The sequence below is a fragment of the Mirounga leonina genome, unplaced genomic scaffold (assembly GCF_011800145.1).
Source record: "Mirounga leonina isolate KUSES-001 unplaced genomic scaffold, KU_Mleo_1.0 Mir_200, whole genome shotgun sequence".
Classification (NCBI taxonomy): domain Eukaryota; kingdom Metazoa; phylum Chordata; class Mammalia; order Carnivora; family Phocidae; genus Mirounga; species Mirounga leonina.
In genome coordinates this window covers 25,361,976-25,382,459 of record NW_023270503.1, presented here as the reverse complement: position 1 = coordinate 25,382,459, position 20,484 = coordinate 25,361,976, and the positions used below count along the sequence as shown (strand labels likewise).

At 55.2% G+C, this 20,484-nt stretch overlaps 2 protein-coding genes across 3 annotated transcripts; one reads left to right on the top strand and one right to left on the bottom strand.

The window, feature by feature from the left end:
* Positions 1 to 4,487: 4,487 nt before the first annotated feature.
* GRB7 (growth factor receptor bound protein 7) lies at positions 4,488 to 12,927 on the bottom strand. Of its 2 annotated transcripts, XM_035027400.1 has the most exons (15): positions 12,753 to 12,927; positions 8,667 to 8,823; positions 8,402 to 8,555; positions 8,063 to 8,219; positions 7,815 to 7,936; positions 7,642 to 7,719; positions 7,215 to 7,352; positions 6,769 to 6,879; positions 6,468 to 6,566; positions 6,119 to 6,199; positions 5,899 to 6,015; positions 5,472 to 5,526; positions 5,252 to 5,339; positions 5,053 to 5,146; positions 4,488 to 4,888 (listed from the first exon to the last, which is right to left on the bottom strand). In XM_035027400.1, exons 2-15 carry the CDS (start codon positions 8,816 to 8,818, stop codon positions 4,742 to 4,744), a joined length of 1,593 nt encoding a protein of 530 aa, XP_034883291.1. In that variant the 5' UTR covers positions 8,819 to 8,823; positions 12,753 to 12,927; the 3' UTR covers positions 4,488 to 4,741. The 2 variants fall into 2 exon arrangements, with proteins under 2 accessions (XP_034883291.1, XP_034883290.1); XM_035027399.1 differs by having other exon boundaries at positions 4,488 to 5,146.
* A 6,038-nt stretch (positions 12,928 to 18,965) lies between these two features.
* Positions 18,966 to 20,349, top strand: MIEN1 (migration and invasion enhancer 1). Its single transcript, XM_035027398.1, has 4 exons — positions 18,966 to 19,110; positions 19,213 to 19,310; positions 19,741 to 19,817; positions 19,897 to 20,349. Exons 1-4 carry the CDS (start codon positions 19,022 to 19,024, stop codon positions 19,978 to 19,980), a joined length of 348 nt encoding a protein of 115 aa, XP_034883289.1. The 5' UTR covers positions 18,966 to 19,021; the 3' UTR covers positions 19,981 to 20,349.
* Positions 20,350 to 20,484: the final 135 nt, after the last annotated feature.

The window sequence follows — 20,484 nt, the reverse complement described above, 5'->3', positions numbered from 1 at the left end:
GGAGGTCAGCCTTGTGGCCACCTCCTCCTACAGGCCTGTGGTGCTGCCAAGGACAGTTATATACCCTGGCACCAGGCTCACACCAGTCATTCTAGCCCCAGGAGCTGGTGTCTAGGATGAGCTACAGACCATTTAGGGCCAGCCCCCTGGATGTGGGCCCTGTGTCACCCTCTCTCAATGCCTGGGTCCTCCTCAGGGACATGACAGGGAATTTTCTTTCTTCTTTTCCACGGTCTTTTTCTGATTTCTGAAATGTTCTTTAATAAGCACATATACTGGGGGCGCCTGGATGGCTCAGATGGTTAAGTGTCTGCCTTCAGCTCAGGTCATGATCCCAGGGTCCTGGGATCGAGCCCCACATCAGGCTCCTGGCTCAGCGGGGAGCCTGCTTCTCCCTCTGCCTGCCACTCCCCCTGCTCATGCTCTCTCTCTCTCTCTCTCTCTCTGTGTCTCAAATGAATAAATAAAATATTAATAAATAAATAAATAAAATAAGCACATATACTTTTGGGGCGCCTGGGTGGCCCAGTTGGTTAAGCGGCCAACTGTTGATTTCGGCTCAGGTCATGATCTCAGGGTCATGAGATCGAGCCCCGGGTCGGGCCCAAACTCAGCACTGAGTCTGCTTGAGATTCTCTCTCTCCCACTCCTTCTGCCCCTCCCCCTGCTCACTCTCTCTCTCTCAAATAAATAAAATCTTTAAAAAAAATAAGCACATATACTTTTTATAATCAAACCCAATAACTTGATGCTGAAAAGACAGCATGTTAGGTGCCAGCCTCCATGTTCTCCACAATGGCCCTGCTGCCCTCCCAGCAGCCTAAATTTTATCATTACCACAAGCCTCCACGAGCCACACTGCAGCTATCCCGGGAAGTCCCCTCTGCTGTCTGGCCTCTGTGGGTCATGCTTCAGCCCCTTTGGCAGTAGAACAACAGCCTTCCCATGTCTTCAGAGCTGGGGAATCTTACCCTGGGTCCCTCGGCAAACTGACCTTGAGGGGTCCTTGTGCCCCACATTCTCAGCTGCTGCCTTTCCTCCAAGAAGCCAGACATCTCAGCCACCCAGCAAGGACCTTCATCAGCTGATTTCCCGTATCCAGCTCAGGGTCAAGCCAGCTGCTGCCTCAAAGGGTCCCCAGTGGCCCAGGTCCTTCAGAGTAGGCAGCACTTAGAACAGAGGGGGCAGAGAACAAGGGGCAGAGAAGGGTTATGTTCCACCACCTAAAGCTGGGCTGAGTCTGACTTCTGTCTCTAACTCCATATAAGACCTCAGGTGGGGGTGGGGGGGCGCTGGGGGGCTCAGATGGTTAAGCATCTGCCTTTGGCTCAGGTCATGATCCCAGGGTCCTGGGATCGAGCCCCGCATCGGGCTCCCTGCTCAGCGGGAAGCCTGCTTCTCCCTCTCCCACTCCCCCTGCTTGTGTTGCCTCTCTCGCTTTGTCTCTCTCTGTCAAATAAATAAATAAATAAATAAATCCTTAAAAAAAAAAAAACTTCAGGGCGCCTGGGTGGCTCAGTTGGTTGAGCGACTGCCTTCGGCTCAGGTCATGATCCTGGAGTCCCTGGATCGAGTCCCACATCGGGCTCCCTGCTCGGCGAGGAGCCTGCTTCTCCCTCTAACCCTCCCCCCTCTCATGTACTTTCTCGCTCTCTCAAATAAATAAATAAATCTTTAAAAAAAAAAAAATTTCAGGTGGGTCTCTCTCTTTGAGCCTCAGTTTCCTGTTTGTAAAGTGAAAATGCTATCTGTCCTGCATACGCTAATTAGCTGATTGACTTAGAAGGGCATTGTCCCCTACCTGGTGCCTCAAGCTACGGGGAGACACTGGGTCCTGTTTTCATACAGCCTAAATCCATGGACATGCTTAAGATGTGGCTCATTCTGGCCCCTTTATTCCTACCCCAGCATGGACCCCTAGCACCCACACCTTAGAAGTGGCCCTGGGCATCCCTGGCCAGTCACATAGCCGGCACCAGTCAGCTCAGGCCCGAGGAGAAGCCAATGATGGGATGGTTCCGGAAACCATGGCAGGTGGCAGGTGACAGGCAGCAGGTTGCTCTGGTCCCTGCCTCTTCGGGGAGTCCTGCTAAAAAGAAACAAAACCTACACCCTTCTCACCCCTGGCTGCAGTAATTTCTTCAGGGCAAGCCCCCAGAAGGTTCTAAGCTGGAGGGTGGATGAGGCATCTCTGCCCACCTCTATCTGACAGGCCTCGCTCCCCAGCCCCAAGGTTGGGGGTGACAAGTCTGGCCCAAGGGCTGGCTATGGTGGCTGGTCCTTCTCAGGGTCACCTCAGGACAACCCCCTAGCCAGAGACCAGGGCTGCAGAGAAGGGAGGGGCTCTTCAGGGGAAAACACGGCCACCCCCACCCCACCCCCACAGGCCACTTAGGAATTCCACCTGGAGGTCAGCCAGGCAGGGGTAGCAGAACAGCCCAGACCTATATTCAGACCTGGGTTGAAATCCTGGCTCTCCCACTAACTGTAATTTGGGGCAGGTCTCCTCACTGAGCCATCAGTTTCCTCACCAACAAAACAGGATCCCACCACCTTGTGTCCAATCTCAAAAGATTTGGGGAGAGGTTCTCTATTTAAAAAAAAATGTATTATAGGGGCACCTGGGTGGCTCAATCGTTGGGCGTCTGTCTGCCTTCGGCTCAGGTCATGATCCGGGGTCCTGGGATCGAGCCCCGCATCGGGCTCCCTGCTCGGTGGGAAGCCTGCTTCTCCCTCCCCCATTCCCCTGCTTGTGTTCCTTCTCTCGCTTTGTCTCTGTCAAATAAATAAAATCTTAAAATTTTTTTATTATAGAATTTTCAAGCTTACACAAATTTAAAGAATTTAATGAATCCCTGTGTACCCATCACCCAGCTTCAACCATTATCAACTCATGGTCAACCCATGACCATACTCACACCCTCTCCCCTCACCTTGGGGCTATTTTAAAAACAAAGCTAAGACATCATTTCACCTATAAATACTTCAGAATGAATCTCTCAAAGATGAAGACTTAAACACACACACACACACACACACACAAATACCATTATCACCCCTTGAAAAGTTAACCGTAATTCCTTAATATCATCAAATACCTCATTGGAGCTCAAATTTCCCCCACTTGCTCATAAGTGTTTTTTACAGTTGGTTTGGATTTGAATCAAAGAAGGTCAACACATTATGTATGTCTGAATTTCTTGAGAGCTAGAGATTCCCCATCTTTTCTTTTCTTGTAATTTTGTTGTTGTCAAAGAAGCTGGGTTATCTGCTCTGTAGTTTCCTAGTCTAGATTTGGGTAATTGTATCTCCATGTGTCATTTCACATGTTCCTCTGTCCCCTGTGTTTCTGACAAACTAGCAGCTAGATCCAAGGGATGAGACTGAGGTTTTATTTCTTGGCAAAAATAATGCCTAGCTGGGAGTTCACGTGTCAGAAGAGGTCTACCTCTTTGTGACTTAAAGATCAAATGGCAGGTTCAGGTGTTGCCAATTTGATAGTTATTATAAAGCTCTCCTGTCACCTAAGAGCAAAAGCTGTAAAATTCTTGACAAAACTCTTTAGACAAAAACAGACCAGCATGGGCAGTGGGGAGAGGCCAGACCCTACAGGGTCCATCTGGGCTTGTATTTTGGGAAGATCCCTCTGGATGTTGGAGGATGCGCTGGAGAGGGAAGCCAGACTCAGAGGACTGAGTGTTGTGGGGTCCCATTTATATGGCCTTCCGGAGGGAGCAAACTATAAGGACAGAAAGCATGAGGGAGGGGCGCCTGAGTGGCTCAGTTGGTTAAGCATCTGCCTTCAGCTCAGGTCATGATCTCAGAGTCCCAGGATTGAGCCCTGCACTGGGCTCCTGGCTCAGTGGAGAGTCTGCTGCTCCCTTTGCCCTCACCCCGCTCTTGTGCTCTCTCTCACTCTCTCAAATAAACAAATAAAATCTTAAAAAAAAGCAAGCAAGCAGGAGGGAAAGGGGTTGACAGTGGGTGTCATGGGGACTTGGGAGAGGTGCTGGGCCGTGTGCCTGGGTCGGGGTGGGAGACGCGTAACTGCATGTTTGTCAGGACTCATCCGAGCAGTTGGCCCACAGGACTCGCAGAAGGTACGTGCTGTGGGACTCAGCTCCCAGGCCTGTTACCTCCGTAGCTTTAGGCCCTGTCAGGAGATGGCACCTGGATGACAGTCCCTTATGCATGCATTCATTAAATAAGCAGCTACTGGCCAGTCTCCCTGCTGGACACTCACTGTGTCCAAGTGAGAGAGACTCTCAGATGACCAAGACCACCCTGCCCTCAAGAAACGTCCAGGCTGGAGGACTCGTGGCCCTGAGCCATCTGACACATTCACCAAGGCCTGGCGCCCCCCTCTGCTGCTCCCTTACTCTACTCCAGCTAGTCAGGTCTTACCAGCAGAACTCACAGGTGTATCAAAAAATAATCTTTATTGTCACTCGTATAAAACAGTAGATCAACTGGCCTCTCAGTCTGTACAAAGTGTGGGGCATCAGACCACCTGGGCTGCCCCCATTTCTCCCACAATGCCCTGCCGCAGGGCAGTGCCCAGGGGCCCCACGGAGGGGAGGGCCGCCCCCAGTGCCTTTTCTTGAGGAAAGAGGTGGGGGATGGGGAATCTTTCTGCCTGAGGGGGAGGCAAAGGAGCAAAGCAGAAACTCTCTCCAGAGCAGGGGTGCGCTCCGATGCTTGGCGAGCTTCTGCACCTCCGGGGCCACACTGGGAGCGGCCGTCAGAGGGCCACGCGAGTACAACAGTGACGCAGGAAGCAGGGCAGGATGCCGCGGTTCAGCTGGTGGAACTCCACGAGCTGCAGCAGGTCGGTGAAGCGAGTCTGGCCGTCGTCCATGCTGAAGTAGAGGCGGCCCTCCTCCTCGCTCTGGGGGACAGCCAGAGGGGATGGCAGGTCGGGGAGGGGCGCCGGGGCGCAGGTCCCCGCTGCTTGCGCGGGGAGAAGAGACCCCAGACACACCGGGGGCAGGGGGAGGGCCTGGGGAGCTGCTCGAGGGGGCTTGAGGAGGAGGACAGGGATGAATGACTCACCGGGAGGATAAGATAATGTTTGACCTTCTGCAGGTGGCACAAGGAGAGGACAAAGCCCTGTGGGTTGCGCTGACTCTCTCGGACCAGGAACAGGCTGCCAGGAGACAGGGCCACGTTACCCGAGGACCCAGAGCTGCCGCCCTGACACAGGGTCTCTCCTAGCCCTGGCTCTGTTGGCCTGCTCAGCCCTGCCCCTTACCCGTCTACCAGGCCCTGCTGCCCGATGAGCCGCTGGCTCTCCTCCCTGGAAATGCGTCCGTGGAACCAGGGTTGGGTGCGGTGGATGGCTGGAGTTGGGAGAGGCAGAAGGGCAGTCATTCTGGGGAGGAGACCCGCCCCCCATACTAGCCACCCCCACCAGGAATGCTCAGAGAAGCCACGGCAGCCCCCACCCCTGGGGACGCTGGGTGCTCACCCACCTGCGCTGAGGCTCGTGCCCGAGCCTGGGGTGGGCAGGCTGAGACGGTGGTTCTTCTGTAGGGCAGCGGGGGACACAGAGGATCAGGTAGTGACTGGGGTATTACCCCGCACCTCGAGAATATAGAGCCCCTTTCCGCACCTGGAGCCCTCCCTTACCCCTCTCTTCCTCCCATACTACGGAAACCCACACGGAGAGGGGCGCCTGGGTGGCTCAGTCCGTTTGTGTCTGACTCTTGATTTTGGTTCAGGTCATGATCTCAGGGTGGTGAGATCGAGCCCCGCGTCGGGATCCACGCTAAGTATAAAGCCTGCTTAAGAGTCTCTCTCTCTCTCCCTCTGCCCCTCCCCCCCTCTTACACACACACACACACACACACACAGAGAAGGTCCCCAGGACAAACATGCACATGGGTGTAGGCCCCTCACCCTCCAGGCCTGGGCTTCCTCCAGGGCTGCACTCAGAGCTTCCCGGGGGTTCTCAATGACACGCCCAGCACGGCCAGAGAAGTCCATGGCCACCAGGGTGTTATCAGAGACACTCCTCTGTAGATGGGACAGGATGGGGAGGAGTCAGAACAGGGCCCATGTCTCCCCAGGCTGGGTCCTACGTGCCCACCCCCAGCTAATGCCCCGGGTGCACACTCACCAACGGTGGAGAACCCACACAAGATGGACGCAGGTGGCGAGACTGCGCCTGCTGGTAATTCTTATACAGCTGCGCCCCATACTGCGGAGTGGAGAGAGAAAGAGAGCCTGAGGTCAAGCAGGTGCTGGGGACTGGGCTGTGAAACCCCTGGCCACTAGCACACCCCGGGAGCAAGACTGTATCTCTGCCCCGGATCAGGACCTTTCTGAGGCCAGAGCCAGGACTCAGCCGTGGACCAGGCATACTGAGAGAGCAAGGATCCAGGACCCCCTCATTCCTGAGGGAGGAGCTACTCGGCCGAGGATCCAGGGGGCGGGGCCGGCCCCCCATGTCACTCCCGGGGTCCCACCTTGAAGAGGCGGAAAGCTGCTAACCAGCAGCTGCGGCTCTGTTCATCCTCACTGCAGAAGACCCGAAGCCCCTTGTGGCCGTTTCGAAGCTTGTTCGGCTGTAGGAAGAGGAAACCGGCCGGTCCCGTGAGGAAACCGGCCGGTCCCGTATCTGCCATTAGGACCAGATGTCTGTCTCCGTGGGGCAGGGCAGGGTGCAGAGAAGTGTCTGGGCGTCCCAGATGGAGCTCAGAAGCCCTAGGTAGGATCCTGGGGCCTGAGCAGCTCCCATTCCCTCCCAGGCCTGGCCGGGGTCTTTACCTTGATACAGAAGCCAAAGTCGGTGGGCATCCCATAGAGCTTGCGACCCTGGGTCACCACATACACGTTGGACTCATTCACATCTGCGACATACTGCAGGTGCCTGGGATCCTATGCAGCATGGGTAGGCAGGACTTGTTACAGCAGACCCTATTCCCCCTGCTATTTTCACCATAAGCACGCTGGGGACATTTCAAAGGAGCAGAGAAGTGCTCCAGGTCACACAGCAAACAGAAGTAGAGCCAGGACTCAAACTCAGTTCTCACCTGCCTTTCCTACTACTACCTCCTGGGGTAGGTAAGCCAGGAGGGAAAGAGGAGCAGCGGAGGGTCTCGGGGCCCAGGGGGGGAAAGATCTAGGCGTTCCAGTAAGGGAAGAGATAACTCCTAGAAGGACTGGGAATGGGATATCCTAGGGGCTGAGGCTGTCAACCCTCAAGACCTCACCTTGGAGGTGCCCTTGGTGGAGTAATAGAGGCCAGAGCGGCGCAGGAAGCAGAAGAAGCGTTTCCAAAGCTTCCGTCCAGACCCCCGTAGCTGCAGAAAGCCCTGGATCTCTGGGAAGCTGCCTGCATTCAGGAAGTTCTGAGGCCAGAAGAGAGCAGGAAGAGGGTGAGAGGCCAAGAGGGAGACAGGGAGACACACATGCACACACAGGACTTCAGGAGAGAAGGTGTGCCACATACATTTACTGTCCCATTTCAAAGACAAAGAAACTGACGGTCAGCCAGGAAAAAACTGACTTGTCCAGTCACTCAGCACTGTGCTAGACTCTCCACCACATAGAGGGGAGGCAAAATACTTAAGGGCCAAAAAAGCAATAGGTGATCCTGGGGAATCATGACTATGCCATGGGATGGGGGTGTCCTTGTACCTGGATGAGGTCTTCGTGGGATATGCCTGTCGGTGTGTCCACACAGCTGGAGACCATCTTTTCTGGGAACAGGGAGTGCTGGGACGAAAGGAGTCAGGAGTCAGGGATTGAGGGCCCAGGTTGGGGATCAGGGTGTCCCAGGGCCCAGACCCCCCTCACACACACACACTCACTGGAGAGCTCTTGAACAGTTCATACTTGGCGAAGTTCTTCCGGAAGACAAAGCGGCTGTCTCCACCAATGGGCCAGACAGCCTGCACTTCTACCACGGACTCATGGTCCTCCAAGGCCCGCTCTGGGGTCAAGGGCAAAAAGCAGGGGTCAGCGGAGAGCAGACAGGCCTCCCGGATGAACCACCTGCCTAGCCCAAGGCGCGAAGCATTTCCTCCCTGCCCAGACAGCCCCCTGCACCCCAACTCACCCAGTGCTAGATGGGGGTGGCACTCCACCAGCCCCCAGCTTTCATCGCTCAGGGCATGAGCTCGCTGCACGAGCATCTCACACACGTAGCGGGCCGTAGCACCCGCCGCCACCTCCACAGACCGGGAGGCCCCATCTTCGCTGTACACCTTCACTACCTGCATCCCAGGAAGCGCACATGACTTGAGGAAGGGCGAAGGGTGCTTATTTCCCTTCCCCTGCTTGCTCTACCCTCAGGGACTCCTGACCAAACCCCCCACCTCCACAGAAGTGGCACCATATCCACCCCAGTCCCATAGCACCCCCATATCCCTGCCTCCTCTCTCCCAAGACAACTCACATGGGGGCAGCTGGTGTCTCGAGGGAGCAGCCCCCTTGCACCGGAGGACCCCCCAAGAATGGGGGTCTGTGAAGGAGGACTGCAGAGCTCAGGGAAGGGGTTGGGGATGGAGGGTAGAGAGCTTGCCCGCAGCTCCTCCTCTCGAAGAAGATTCCTGTGGCCCAAGGTAGGGGGGCAGAGAATTTGCTGACTGCAAGCTTCTGTCTTACCCAGCACTGACCCCCCACCCCACCAGCCCCTCCTCAGCTCCATTACCCCATTGTACCTGCTGGTCGGAATGGGCAGAGGCTGGGACCTCTTCACCTCCCCAGGCAGAGGGGCATCGGGAGGTGGGGGAGTCCCAGGAGGGGTCCCAGGGGCCAAGTACAGGTCTTCTGGGGAGCTGCTGAGATGAGGCGGAGACAGACCCAGCTCCATAACATCTGAGGGAGAAGAGGGGGCTGAAAGCAGCCGCTCTCGTGCCCTTGTCCCGGGAAGAGGGGCCAAGAGGACCTAGACCTCCTGACTTCACACGGCTGCCAAGGTGCCCCTCAGAGTGGACACAGCACCTTATTCCTCCCCCTCTAACTGGAGTTTGCCTGGAGCCTTCGGGAAAGGGTAGCGTGAGCCCATTTGCAAAAGGGGACAGCAAGTCCCTGAGAAGGAAACATCCTTGCCCCACCACAGGTGAGTCAGGGAGTGGAACTCAGTGTCTGGACTCCAAGTCCAGTGCTCTTCTGTTGCCCAGGGGAAGAGCTAAGAGGGTCCCCCCACCACAAGCCGGGCAGCGGCCCCAGACTCCGCGCCCCACACAGCCTGTTGGAGGTGGACTCTTGGTCTCCGAGTGCACCCTGAGCATGGGGCACTCACTCCTCTGGGCTCTGCCCCAGGTTTTTCCAGGGCTTCGCTGCCAGACCCAGTTGCCAGAGCCTGTTGTGGCAACGCCTGCCCAAGTGCTGAGTGATGCACAGAAGGGGAGAAGGAGGTGGGAAAGGACAGGAACCAGGAGGGCAGGAGGCTGGCTCAGCTGCAGTGAGGACAGCACTAGCCTGGGGGCCCTTGCCCCAGCAGCCCCCAAACCTTGTGTGCCCTCTCCAAATTCCTCCTCCTGCCCAACTTCCTTGAAGCCCCACTGCCAGGGCTACCTCCTCCGAGCAGCCTGCCTGGATTTTCCACCTTCAGCCCAAGGGCTCCCTCTCTGCACTGTGCTGGGGCCTCTGAGGCAATTCCGTGCACCTGTCTTATCCACCCACTGGTCTGGAGCCGCCCGGCACCCCCAGGAAGAGCCAGGGTCCTACCCACGTCCTATCGCCCACAGGTGCTGCACAGGCACCTAGGACAAGGACAGGTGAGCTGGGGCAAAGATGCCCACTGGGGACGGAGGCAGCACAGGCCCCTCCTCCACAGGAAGCAGGACCCCCTGGGCAGGCCTAGAACCTGGCACTGACCCTCCAGGATGGGGCAGGCCCCTGACCCTTAAGTTCGGGGATTTGGGGGACAGGTGAGTCAGGGTGGGGCGGGACAGCACTGCCTGGGGCTCTCTATTCAACCTTGACTCATCTGCACGACTTCCTGGCTTAGGAGAAACACAAACAGCCCTGCCTCTACCCACCTCCCTCCCCTCCCGCCCCCAACCTACCAGGCTGGGAGGACTGGGGGAGGCGCAGGGCAGGGATGGGCTGGGGGAGAAAGAGGATGCGGGGGGGGGGGGGGGGGGGGGCCTGCAGCTCCTCTGAGGTCATTTTCTCCTCCCCACCCTTGGCCCACCTCCAGTCCAGGTGGGACCTACAGTAGTCTCCTCCCAGCCCAGGGGGAGGGGAGCCCCCTCCCCCAAGGAGAGAAAAAAGGCCTGGCCTGGATTCAAAGGCCCATCTGGAGCAGAGCCGACCTCCCAGTGATGCCCTCACTCACCCAAAGAAACCACACAGTGCTCCCTATCCTGTCCGGGGCCTACCAGGCTTTCATTCTGCTGCTGCGGCCCACCCCTAGCACCCAGGCCTCAGCGGGCACAGAGGACTCGGCTAAGTCAACGCTGGGGGATGGGGTCCTCCCAACACACTCTCTGGGGTGTCCTGGCCAGAGGGGTACTACAGGCGCAGGAGTAGCAAGACACCCTAGAGGACAGACACAGACAGGCAGACAGACAAGGAAAGACCAGGCAGGAGCGGCAGGGAGGGGGCTCAGGGTCCTGTGAGGGGGCCGGCAAGACACACCCACCAGTGAACATCAACAAGACACGGAGGTCCCCGCTCCTATCCCATCTATCCTCTGGCCACTAGCCTTGGTGACTTCACTCCAGGGAGACTGGGGGGCCTGCAGGGAAGCCAGAGACCAAAAGTCGGGTCCTACTCCATCCCAGAGGGAAGAGGAATGGGGCAATGTTTGGGCAGGGAGCTGGCAGTAGATTTAAATCAGAATCAGATTAGAGTCCGGCCTCAGACGGCTGGAGGGCCACTGAAGACTTGGGTTTGGCCTTTTGATCCCTCCACCTTGCCCTCCAGACCCTTCTAAGGCAAGCGAAGAGCGGGGCGGTTAGATCCAAATAGATGGGCTGGGAGGAGAACGGGGTCCTAGCTGTGGGGCCCGGAGAACACCGTTCCAAGAGACCTGAACCTTTCAAACGGGGGCCCTAGCGAAAGCTTCTGTTGAAGAAACCGACCCCCAAAATCTATCAGTCCCCTCAACACTACAAGTGCCAGCCGACGCCTCCCCCACGGCCTCCCCTGCCCCGCGGCTCGGGCCCCACCCTCCCTCCCGCCCTCCCAGCCTCCTGCCTCCTTGTTTACTTCCTGAATCTTGCCCCACCTGGCTGGCCCCGAGGGCGGGTGGCAGGGCCCAGTATTAAGGGCCCGTAGAAAACAAGGCCACCTCCGTCGCTAAGCCGGGGAGGGGGAGGGGCCGACAGGGCCGAGGCCTCGGCGGGGGACCAGAGGGTGGCGGGAAGACCCCCGTCCGGCCCAGCACTCCACGCCCCGCCCCCCATCGGGATTTATTGTGGGGGTGGGGGTGGAAGGCTCAACCTTCGGGGAGGTTCTGAGGGTGCAGGGCCCAGGTGAGGAGGCGGGAAACCCCTAGGTGACCCGGAGTTGGGGGGAGGGCCCAGGACCCTGAGGCCCCGCCCACTCCCTCACTCTGGAAAAAACGCCCAATGGGAAAAGGGGGGGGTAAGCTTTCTTAAAGTTTAATTTGGGAAGAACGCTAGACTGTGTCTGTGGAGTTAATCATTACAGGCTGCTTGCCTTCTTGGAGGGCTCCCCCAGCAGGATCGGGGGGAGAGGGGAGAGCTGAGTTTAGGACAGGGCGAGCAAGAGGGGCCATTCTTGAGGGGCAGTAGGGTTGGGAGGCCTTCCAAGGGCGGACAGGTGCATTCTCCATCCCCGCCGTGTCAGGGAGATCCAGACTCGGGTCTTTCTCCAAACACTGCCCCCAAACACGCACACACACTTTTCCTAGTCCCCGCTGCGCCGCAGACCCCCAGCTTCCAGCCCTCCAGCCTTCGAGCCTTCATTGCGACGCCAGGAAGGACCGCCGGGCCTGCCCCGCCCCCACCTTCCCTTCCTAGGGCAGAACCCTGTGCTCTGAGCAGGCAAACAATCCGGAGACCGAGCTCTAACAATTTAGGGGCTCCCTCTCCTCTGCTGCCCTCCAAATTGGAGAGTGCCCCCCGCCCCCGCGCGGAGACGTCAGTCTTTGGTAGAGCCTTGGGAAGACCTCAAACGGGTAACCTCGGGCAGAGCCAGGAATGACTCGAGGCAGCCCTCGGTGTTCGGCCCCCCTCCTAGGTCTCTTTCTGGGAAGATGGGGAGGGGCTAGTTTCAGCGGGAAAGCCGCGTCTCAGGGAGGAGAGGATCGGAGATCTTCCTTCCCCATCCCCATCAGCTGCTTTGTCCGGGGGCCGGGGGGAGGCGGGCTACAGGGAGGAAAGGAAGGAATAAGGAGACAGGAAATGAGAATAGGGAAAGATTGAGGGCAGATGGCGAGGAAGGGGCGGGATATGGGAGATTGGAGAAAAAGAGAAAGCGAGGCGGCCAGAGCAACACAGCAGGAGGCTGAATCTTTCCATACTGACCCGGGACCTGCCGCTGCTCCCCACCCTCAAGATGAAGTGCCCGTTGGGTCCTTACCTGGACCCTGGGCGTAGGAACACCTGGCTGGGGCCACCGGTTTAGGGAGGGAGACGCCAGGTCCTTAACTACCTGTCCCCCTCCTGCCCCCGCCCTTGGCCCGACATCACTGAGGGGGGAAAGAGGAGGGGGGAAGCCAGGCGCCACCTGGGCAACCTGCCAGCTCCTGGCCCTGACACGGGCACAGCCTGGGGCCCTGGTGTGGCTGGCTGGGGGTTGTCGGCTGGGACCGATTTTGGTCACCTTACCTGGAGGAGCCCCAGCAGAAGCAGGACACCGGGTCCGAAGTCCAGTTCTGTCTTGGGACCCCAGATACCTGGACTTGATTTCAAATCCACTCCTTCTTCTCTACAGGTGGTAGGAGGGGGCCCCGACTTTGGACGTAGACGTGAGGGTTGTGGGGAGGGAAAACCCTGTGTGTCCAGGCTCCTGGCCCAAGGAAACTAAAATTATCTCGGGCAGGTGGGGGCGGGGCCTGGGGTAGAAGCATGGGAGGAGGAACCATAGGAGGAGGGGCGGGGACTCCCTGATACTACGCCGGCTGGGATTGTTTTTGCCCTTCTTAGCCCGGCAGCAGGTGCCAGGGGAGAGGCGGGGAAGACAGGCGAGCCCTCAAGAGCAAAGATCTAGAGTCCTTGTGCGGGTGGGGGGGGGGGGGGGGCGACGGACTGGGGCTGGAAGGTAGGGGGAAAGGGCGCTCACCCTTCCCCATGCTCCTCACCAATCGGGTCTGCTCATTGGCCGAGCTGGGGGCCTGTGTGGGCCTCTGGGTCCCCCCTGATGGGGCAAAGAGCACTCAGAGAAAGAGGGAAACCGGCCAGAAGGGTGTCCAGCAACAGGGGCTGCCCCTTGACCTCCAGCCACAGTCTGGCCACCCAGCCTGCACCCTGGCCCTCAGAGCACCCAGGGGGGGATGTTCTCCCTTCTTTGCAAAGTCCAAGGTCTCAGCTTCTTCTGAAATACAAGGGGTTAGGCAGGGTCTCATGGTGGGAGGAGTGATCTAGTGGAAGCTCTGGCCAGGTGCCAGGGGACTCCCCTTCGAGAGATCACTTTAGCTCTCTCCTCCAGCATTTGGCAAACACAGGGGTCAGGGAGAGGGCCTGGAAGGCCACAGATCAAAGGCAGTGGCCACCTCCCAACCTCAAGTGGGTGACAGTTGGGTAAACAAACAGTCCTTAGGGTGATAAGAGGTCTGCCCTGGGGGACCATCAAGGAGTGGCTCGGGCCTCAACTTTCTCCAAACGGGGTTTTCCTCGAAAAACCAGTAGGAGTGGACTAAGCAAAGAAGTGGGGGAGGGGGCAAGGTCACCTGGGCCATGGCGCAGCATCTTGTGCAAAGCACTCGATTCCTTCATTCAATAGTATCTGTTAAGTACCTACTACATGCAAACCCCATGCTTGGTACTGAAGGAAAAGTGGGGGGCAGCAGAAACAGACCCTGCCCTTCTCGTCATGCAGCCCAGTTGGGGAGACTGATGTTCACCAAAGAATCCCACAAGGGGAACCTGGGTGATTCAGTCAGTTAAGTGACCGACTCTTGATTTCGGCTCAGGTCATGATCTCAGAGTTGTGAGATCAAGCCCCATGTTGGGCTCCACGCTGGGTGTGGAGTCTGTTTAAGAGTCTCTCGTTCTCTCTTTCTGCGCCTCCCCCTCTCTAAAAAAAAAAAAAAATCACCCAAAAATAAGAAATGACAGGTGACCAGTATGCTGGGAGAATGAATCACCCAGAGAGTTGGGGAAGCCTTCTCTGTGGAAGTGACGAGCGAGCAGAGGGGAACTGGAGCAGGGGGAAGGATGAGATTGGTGGGTGGGAATGGGGGGGGTACTGTTCACGATGAGGAAAGATGCCAAAGCCCTTAGCAGCAGGGGACGCGGCATGCGGAGGCAGAGTGGGGTTGAGGAGAAGAAAGGAGAGGAGGCCCCACGGGTAAGCTCGAGCAGGTGTGGAGAAAGGCAAATGCTTTGGATTCAGCTGTGTTTCTCAAAGTGTGGCCTGTGACCACCTTCCTCCACGGCTCCTTAGGCTTGTATAAAAACAGATCCCTGGGCCCCTCCCCACCTACTGAATCTCAGTCTCCAGGGCCAAGACCCAGGAATGTGTGGTATTGACAAGCCCTCAGGTGGTTAAACCAGGTTTAAGAGCCATCCATCCTGTCTGTCCAGACGGGCAGGAACTATGGGCCGAGGCCAGACCCTGCAGTGTCTCTCCGGGCTTAAGGAGAGGCGCAGAGAGGCAGGCAGATTTATATTTTGAAAAGATCACACTGGATGTTGAAGGATGGGGTTAGAAAGGGAAGCCAGACTCAGAAGGCTGAGTGCTATAGGATTCCATTTATATGGCTTTCGGAAGCGGGTGGGACTGTAAGGACAGAAGACAGATCTGGGATCAGGGAGGAGGGAGACGGGTTGACAGCAAAGGGCACAGGGACTTGTGAGGAGGTAATGGAGCTGTTCTGTATCTTGGTCATGGTGGTAGACAGACAACTGTGTGTTAGGACTCACAGAAAGTTACACTTAAGAGGGCGAATTTTACTGTGTATAAGTTATATCTGAACTTTTTAAAAGATTTTATTTATTTATTTGAGAGAGAGAGAGCATGAGAAAGACAGAGATCATGAGCCGGTGGGGGGAGGGCTAGAGGGAGCAGCAGATGAGCTGCTGAGCAAGGAGTCCGATGCGGGACTCGATCCTAGGGCCCTATGATCACGACCTGAGCCAAAGGCAGATGCTTAACCGACTGAGCCACCCAGGCGCCAATATCTGAACTTTTAAATAAAAAAAGAAACAACAAAAAAGAATAGGTTTATAGATCAATGGGATAAAATCAAAAGTCAAATATAAGCCCTTACATTTCTGGTCAATTGATTTTTGACAAAGGTACCAAGACAATTCAGTGAGGGAAAGATTAGTCTTTTCAATAAATGGTTCTGGGACAATCAACTATCCACATGCCAGAAGATGAATTTAGATCCTTACCTCACAATCTACAAAGATTAACTCAAGATAGATCATAGACTTAAATGTAAGAGCTAAAATAAAACCTCTGAAGAAACCATGGGAAAAAATCTTTGTGACCTTGAGTTAGGCAGAGATCTAAGATACAACAGCAAAAGCACAAGTGACAAAAGAAAAAAACCAGCAAATTAGATGTCATCAAAATTAAATTAAAATTTAAATTAAAAATTTTGCACTTTAGGGCGCCTGGGTGGCTCAGTTGGTTGAGCGGCTGCCTTCGGCTCAGGTCATGATCCTGGAGTCCCGGGATCGAGTCCCGCATCGGGCTCCCTGCTCGGCGGGGAGTCTGCTTCGCCCTCTGACCCTCCTCCCTCTCATGTGCTCTCTCTCTCATTCTCTCTCTCGCAAATAAATAAAATCTTAAAAAAAAAAAAATTTTTGCACTTTAAAAGACATCATTAAGAAAATTTTAAATAGGGTGCCTGAGTGGCTCAGTCGTTGGGCGTCTGCCTTCAGCTCAGGTCACGATCCCAGGGTCCTGGGATCGAGCCCCGCATCGGGCTCCCTGCTCCGTGGGAAGCCTGCTTCTCCCTCTCCCACTCTCCCTGCTTGTGTTCTCTCTCTCGCTGTCTCTCTCTCTCTGTCAAATAAATAAATAAATAAAATCTTTAAAAAAAAAAAAAGAAAATTTAAAAAAATTTCTTAAAGTTGGGGAGAAAATATTTGCAAATCATATATCTGCTCAGGGACTTTGTATCCAGAATATATAAAGAACTCTTGGGCACCTGGTGGCTCAGCTAGTTGGGTGTCTGCCTTCGGCTCGGGTCATGATCTCAGGGTACTGGGATGGAGCCCCACGTTGGGCTTCCCTGCTCAGCAGAGGATCTGCTCCTCCCTCTCCCTCTGACCCTCCCCCCTGCTCATGCTCTTTCTCAAGCATGAGCACTCTCTCTCTCAAATGAATAAATAAAAATGAAAAAAAAAAAGACCTCTTACAAATCGATAATAAACAAACAAACCAATTAAAAATGAGCAAAAGAGGGGCACCTGGGTGGCTCAGTCAGTTGAGCATCTGACTCTTGGTTTCAGCTCAGGTCATGATCTCGGGATCCTGAGATGGAGTCCCAGGTGGGCTTTGTGCTCAGTGGGGAGTCGGCTTGAGATTCTCTCCCTCTCCTTTGACCCTTCCCCTGCTCACATTCTTTCACATGTGCTTGCACACTCTCTCTTTCAAATAAATAAATAAATCTTTTTTTTTAAATGGGCAAGGATGCCTGGGTGGCTCAGTCAGTTAAGCGTCTGTGTTCAGCTCAGGTCATGATCTCAGGGTCCTGGGATCAAGTCCTGCGCCCGGCTCTCCACTCAGCGGGGAGTCTGATTCTCCATCTGCCCCTCCCCCCTGCTCGTGATCTCTCCCTCTCTCCTACACACTCTTTCTCTTAAATAAATAAAAATCTTTTTTAAAAATGGGCAAAAGATTTGAATAGATGTTTTTCTAAATAAGAGAGATGGATGGCTAATAAGCATATGAAAAGGTGCTCAACATCATTAGTCATTAGAGAAATGCAAATTAAAACCGCAATGATATACCACCTCACACCCACCAGGATAGCTATAATCAGAGACAGACAATAAGTGTTGACAAGGATATGGGTAAACAAATCCTCATATATTGCTGGTGGGAATGTAAAATGGTATGGGCATTTTGGAATAAGTTGGGCCGTTTCTCAAAAAGTTAAACATAAACTTCTCATGCAACCTAGTAGTTCTCCTAGAGAAATGACAATACATGTCCATACAAAGACACTTACATGAACATTCATAGCAGCATTACTCAACATAGCTAAAAACTGGAAACACAAATGACCATCAACTGGTATTGAATAGATCAGCAGAAGGTGGTAGATCAGTGCAACGGGATACTGCTCAGTAACCAAAGGGAGCCAACAACCCGTCCATGCTACAGCATGGACGAACCTCAAAAGCTTTATAATGATGAAAAAAGCCAGAAGCAAAAGACCACATATTATATCATTGATATGAAATGTCCAGAAAAGGCAAATTTATAGACAGAAAGCAGGTAGATGGTAGCCTAGGGCTGGGGCTGGGGGCTGGACTGCAAACAAGCAGGAGGGACCTTTCTAGACTGATGGAAAGGTTCTGTAACTGGACAGTAGTGATGGTGACACAACTCTATAAATCACAGAATTTGTTTAAAAATGCATGTTTTGTGTTTTTTTTTAAGATTTTATTTATTTATTTGACAGACACAGCAAGAGAGGGAACACAAGCAGGGGGAGTGGGAGAGGGAGAAGCAGGCTTCCTGCTGAGCAGGGAGCCTGATGCGGGCCTCGAACCCAGAACCCTGGGATCATGACCTGAGCCCATGCAGAAGCTTAACGACTGAGCCACCCAGGCGCCCCCCAAAATGCATGTTTTTTTAAAGATTTATTTACTTATTTTAGGTGGGGAGGGGCAGAGGGAGAAGAGTCTTTTTTTTTTTTTTTTTTTAGATTTTATTTATTTATTTGAGAGAGAGCACATGAGAGGGGGGAGGGTCGGAGGGAGAAGCAGACTCCCTGCAGAGGAGGAAGCCCGATGCGGTACTCGATCCAGGGACTCCAGGATCATGACCTGAGCTGAAGGCAGTCGCTTAACCAACTGAGCCACCCAGGCGCCCCCAGAGGGAAAAGAGTCTTAAGCAGACTCCTCACAGAGCACATGCTCTGCCACAGGGCTCGATCTCACGACACTGGGATCACAACCTGAGCCGAAAGCAAGAGTCGGTCGCTGAACTGACTGCGCCACCCAGGAGCCCCCAAAATGCATGATTTGAAGGGATGGTAATAATGTAGGTAACCTGTTAAGATATTATGGTGGGACTCCAGGGAGGAAAAAGGCAGCAAGACAGCCTCCATTTTCAGAGTTGCAAAAGAGAATAATGCCAGCCCAGGCTAGGATGAGATCGGGGAGCTGCAGGGAAGGTGCAGGAACAGTGCAGGCGAGATGGGAGTGCAGAGCCTGAGGAGAGGGAACCCCAAAGCCTTAGCTTCCCGAATGCAGGGGAGAAGCAGTCACTGCCCCCGATTGTGCCTACAGCTTTGGAGCTTAAGAGTCTGAAGTACTTGAGTGTGGAACTCTGGGGTGGTTTAAGACGCCCTCAGCATGTTAACAAGAAATGTCAACTATTCCATAGCATCAGCCAACCCCAGGCCCTGGATCTGCTTGCCCCATCACTTTCGCTTCCTTTTGTAAACTGAAAAGCACTTTGCAGTCTAAGATATTTCATGAGAGTATATGAAGCCGTGACGTCCAGCCGTGACGAGGTGCGGGGGAAGTCCGGCGCTCTGAGAACCCGGGCCAGGTAAGGTGGTCTGGGCCGGTCCAGCCAGCCCAGAGCCCTCAAACTGGGGATAGGGTCAAAACGCAACAGCAATCGCGGCCTGCAGGGGGCGCCCGGACGTAACGCGCGGCCCGCCCCGCCCAGAGGCCCCGCCCCGTCACGTGCTCGCAGCGTCGCGTCACACCCGGAAGCAGCGGCTGAAGCGGAGTCGGGAGCAATGAGCGGGGAGCCGGGGCCGACGTCTGAAGCGCCCCCTCCCGGGGAGATTGAACCGGGTAGTGGGGTGCGCATCGTGGTGGAGTACTGGTGAGCGTCTCCAGCCTGTGGGGTGTCCGGACCGAACGGGGGTGGGTCCACGGGAGGCCCCTCCCCCGAAACCCAGGCAGAGCCCAAGCGTCTTGTCCCTAGTGAACCCTGCGGATTTGAGGCGACCTACCTGGAGCTGGCGAGTGCCGTGAAGGAGCAGTACCCCGGCATTGAGATCGAGTCGCGCCTGGGGGGCACAGGTGAGGCCCGCAGAACACCTGCTGAGTCAGGGTTCTAAATCTCAACTCTACCACTTTCTAGCCCTGGAATTGGCTGTTTTATATCATGGCCAGCAGTGTCTGGCACATAGTAAAATGTCCAACAACTCGAGGCCCTTTCCAAAGGTGAGGCCTGTAGGGAAAAAAAGGGTAAGACTGTAGAAGTGTAGGGTTGGAGAGGAGGGAGCCCTTCGTTGAGTTATGAAGCCGGAGTTCAAAGGACACACGGGTGACGCCTCCCTGGGGTTCCTTTGGCTTAAGCCCCGGGGTTGGGCAATGGCTCAGAGAACTAGTCTCCCATGGGGCTGGTGGAGACATGAAGGAGCCTGTCTGAGGTCTAAGGAGTGTGAGAGCCTCTCCTGACTTGCCTGTTCTCAGCATACAGTTCATTCATTGATTTATTTAATACCAGGGGCCTTTGAGATCGAAATCAATGGACAGCTGGTGTTCTCCAAGCTGGAGAATGGGGGCTTCCCTTATGAGAAAGATGTGAGTATTTACAATGTCGGGAGGCCCCGGTCCAACCTTCCCCTGCAATGGATCATCCCATTCCACGTCTGCCCTCTAGCTCATTGAGGCCATCCGAAGAGCCAGTAACGGAGAACCCCTGGAAAAGATCACGAACAGCCGTCCTCCCTGCGTCATCCTGTAACTACACATGATTCTGGGTTCCTGCTCTGTTCTGGGACCCAGGCCTTGGTCTCCCGTTTGGTCCTGCTGAGGGCTCCCCACTGCCTTTTTCCCCTCACTTGGGTCCTGGTAAGCTGAGACTCCACTTTGTCCCTTTGGGTACCAGGAGGGAATAGAAGCTGCTGTGGTCTTGGGGGTGGGAGAGAGACCTTCTCCATGGACATTTCCACAGCCGCCTTATACCCCCTTCCCAGGATCAGTGCCCAAGAAAGTCTGCTCCACACTCCAGCTTAGCTGTGCCGGTCAAATGCCACCACAGTTCTAACTTCCCTTCCACTAGCCTTGGGCAGTGTCAGCTGTTGGCAATAAAGTGGCATTACAGACACCTGTACCAAACTAGTGTTTGTGTGTTTGGGGCGGGGGGGGGGGGGGGGGTGGTAGCATAGGCCAGCCCAGCCTTTATACCACCAGGGGGCTCTGCTGGGTGGGTGGACTTTTTCTGCATAGTTACTTCTAATGATCTGGT

Excerpts from the sequence above, each read along its gene's own strand:
- GRB7 (XM_035027399.1), bottom strand. The coding sequence starts at position 8,818 with ATGGAGCTGGGTCTGTCTCCGCCTCATCTCAGCAGCTCCCCAGAAGAC. Across the intron at positions 6,200-6,467 it reads CAGCTTTCCGCCTCTTCAAG|TATGGGGCGCAGCTGTATAA; the intron begins GTGGGACCCCGG and ends TCCACTCCGCAG. Across the intron at positions 5,147-5,251 it reads CAGCAGGGCCTGGTAGACGG|CCTGTTCCTGGTCCGAGAGA; the intron begins GTAAGGGGCAGG and ends GTCTCCTGGCAG.
- MIEN1 (XM_035027398.1), top strand. The coding sequence starts at position 19,022 with ATGAGCGGGGAGCCGGGGCCGACGTCTGAAGCGCCCCCTCCCGGGGAG. Across the intron at positions 19,311-19,740 it reads GTCGCGCCTGGGGGGCACAG|GGGCCTTTGAGATCGAAATC; the intron begins GTGAGGCCCGCA and ends ATTTAATACCAG. Across the intron at positions 19,818-19,896 it reads GCTTCCCTTATGAGAAAGAT|CTCATTGAGGCCATCCGAAG; the intron begins GTGAGTATTTAC and ends TCTGCCCTCTAG.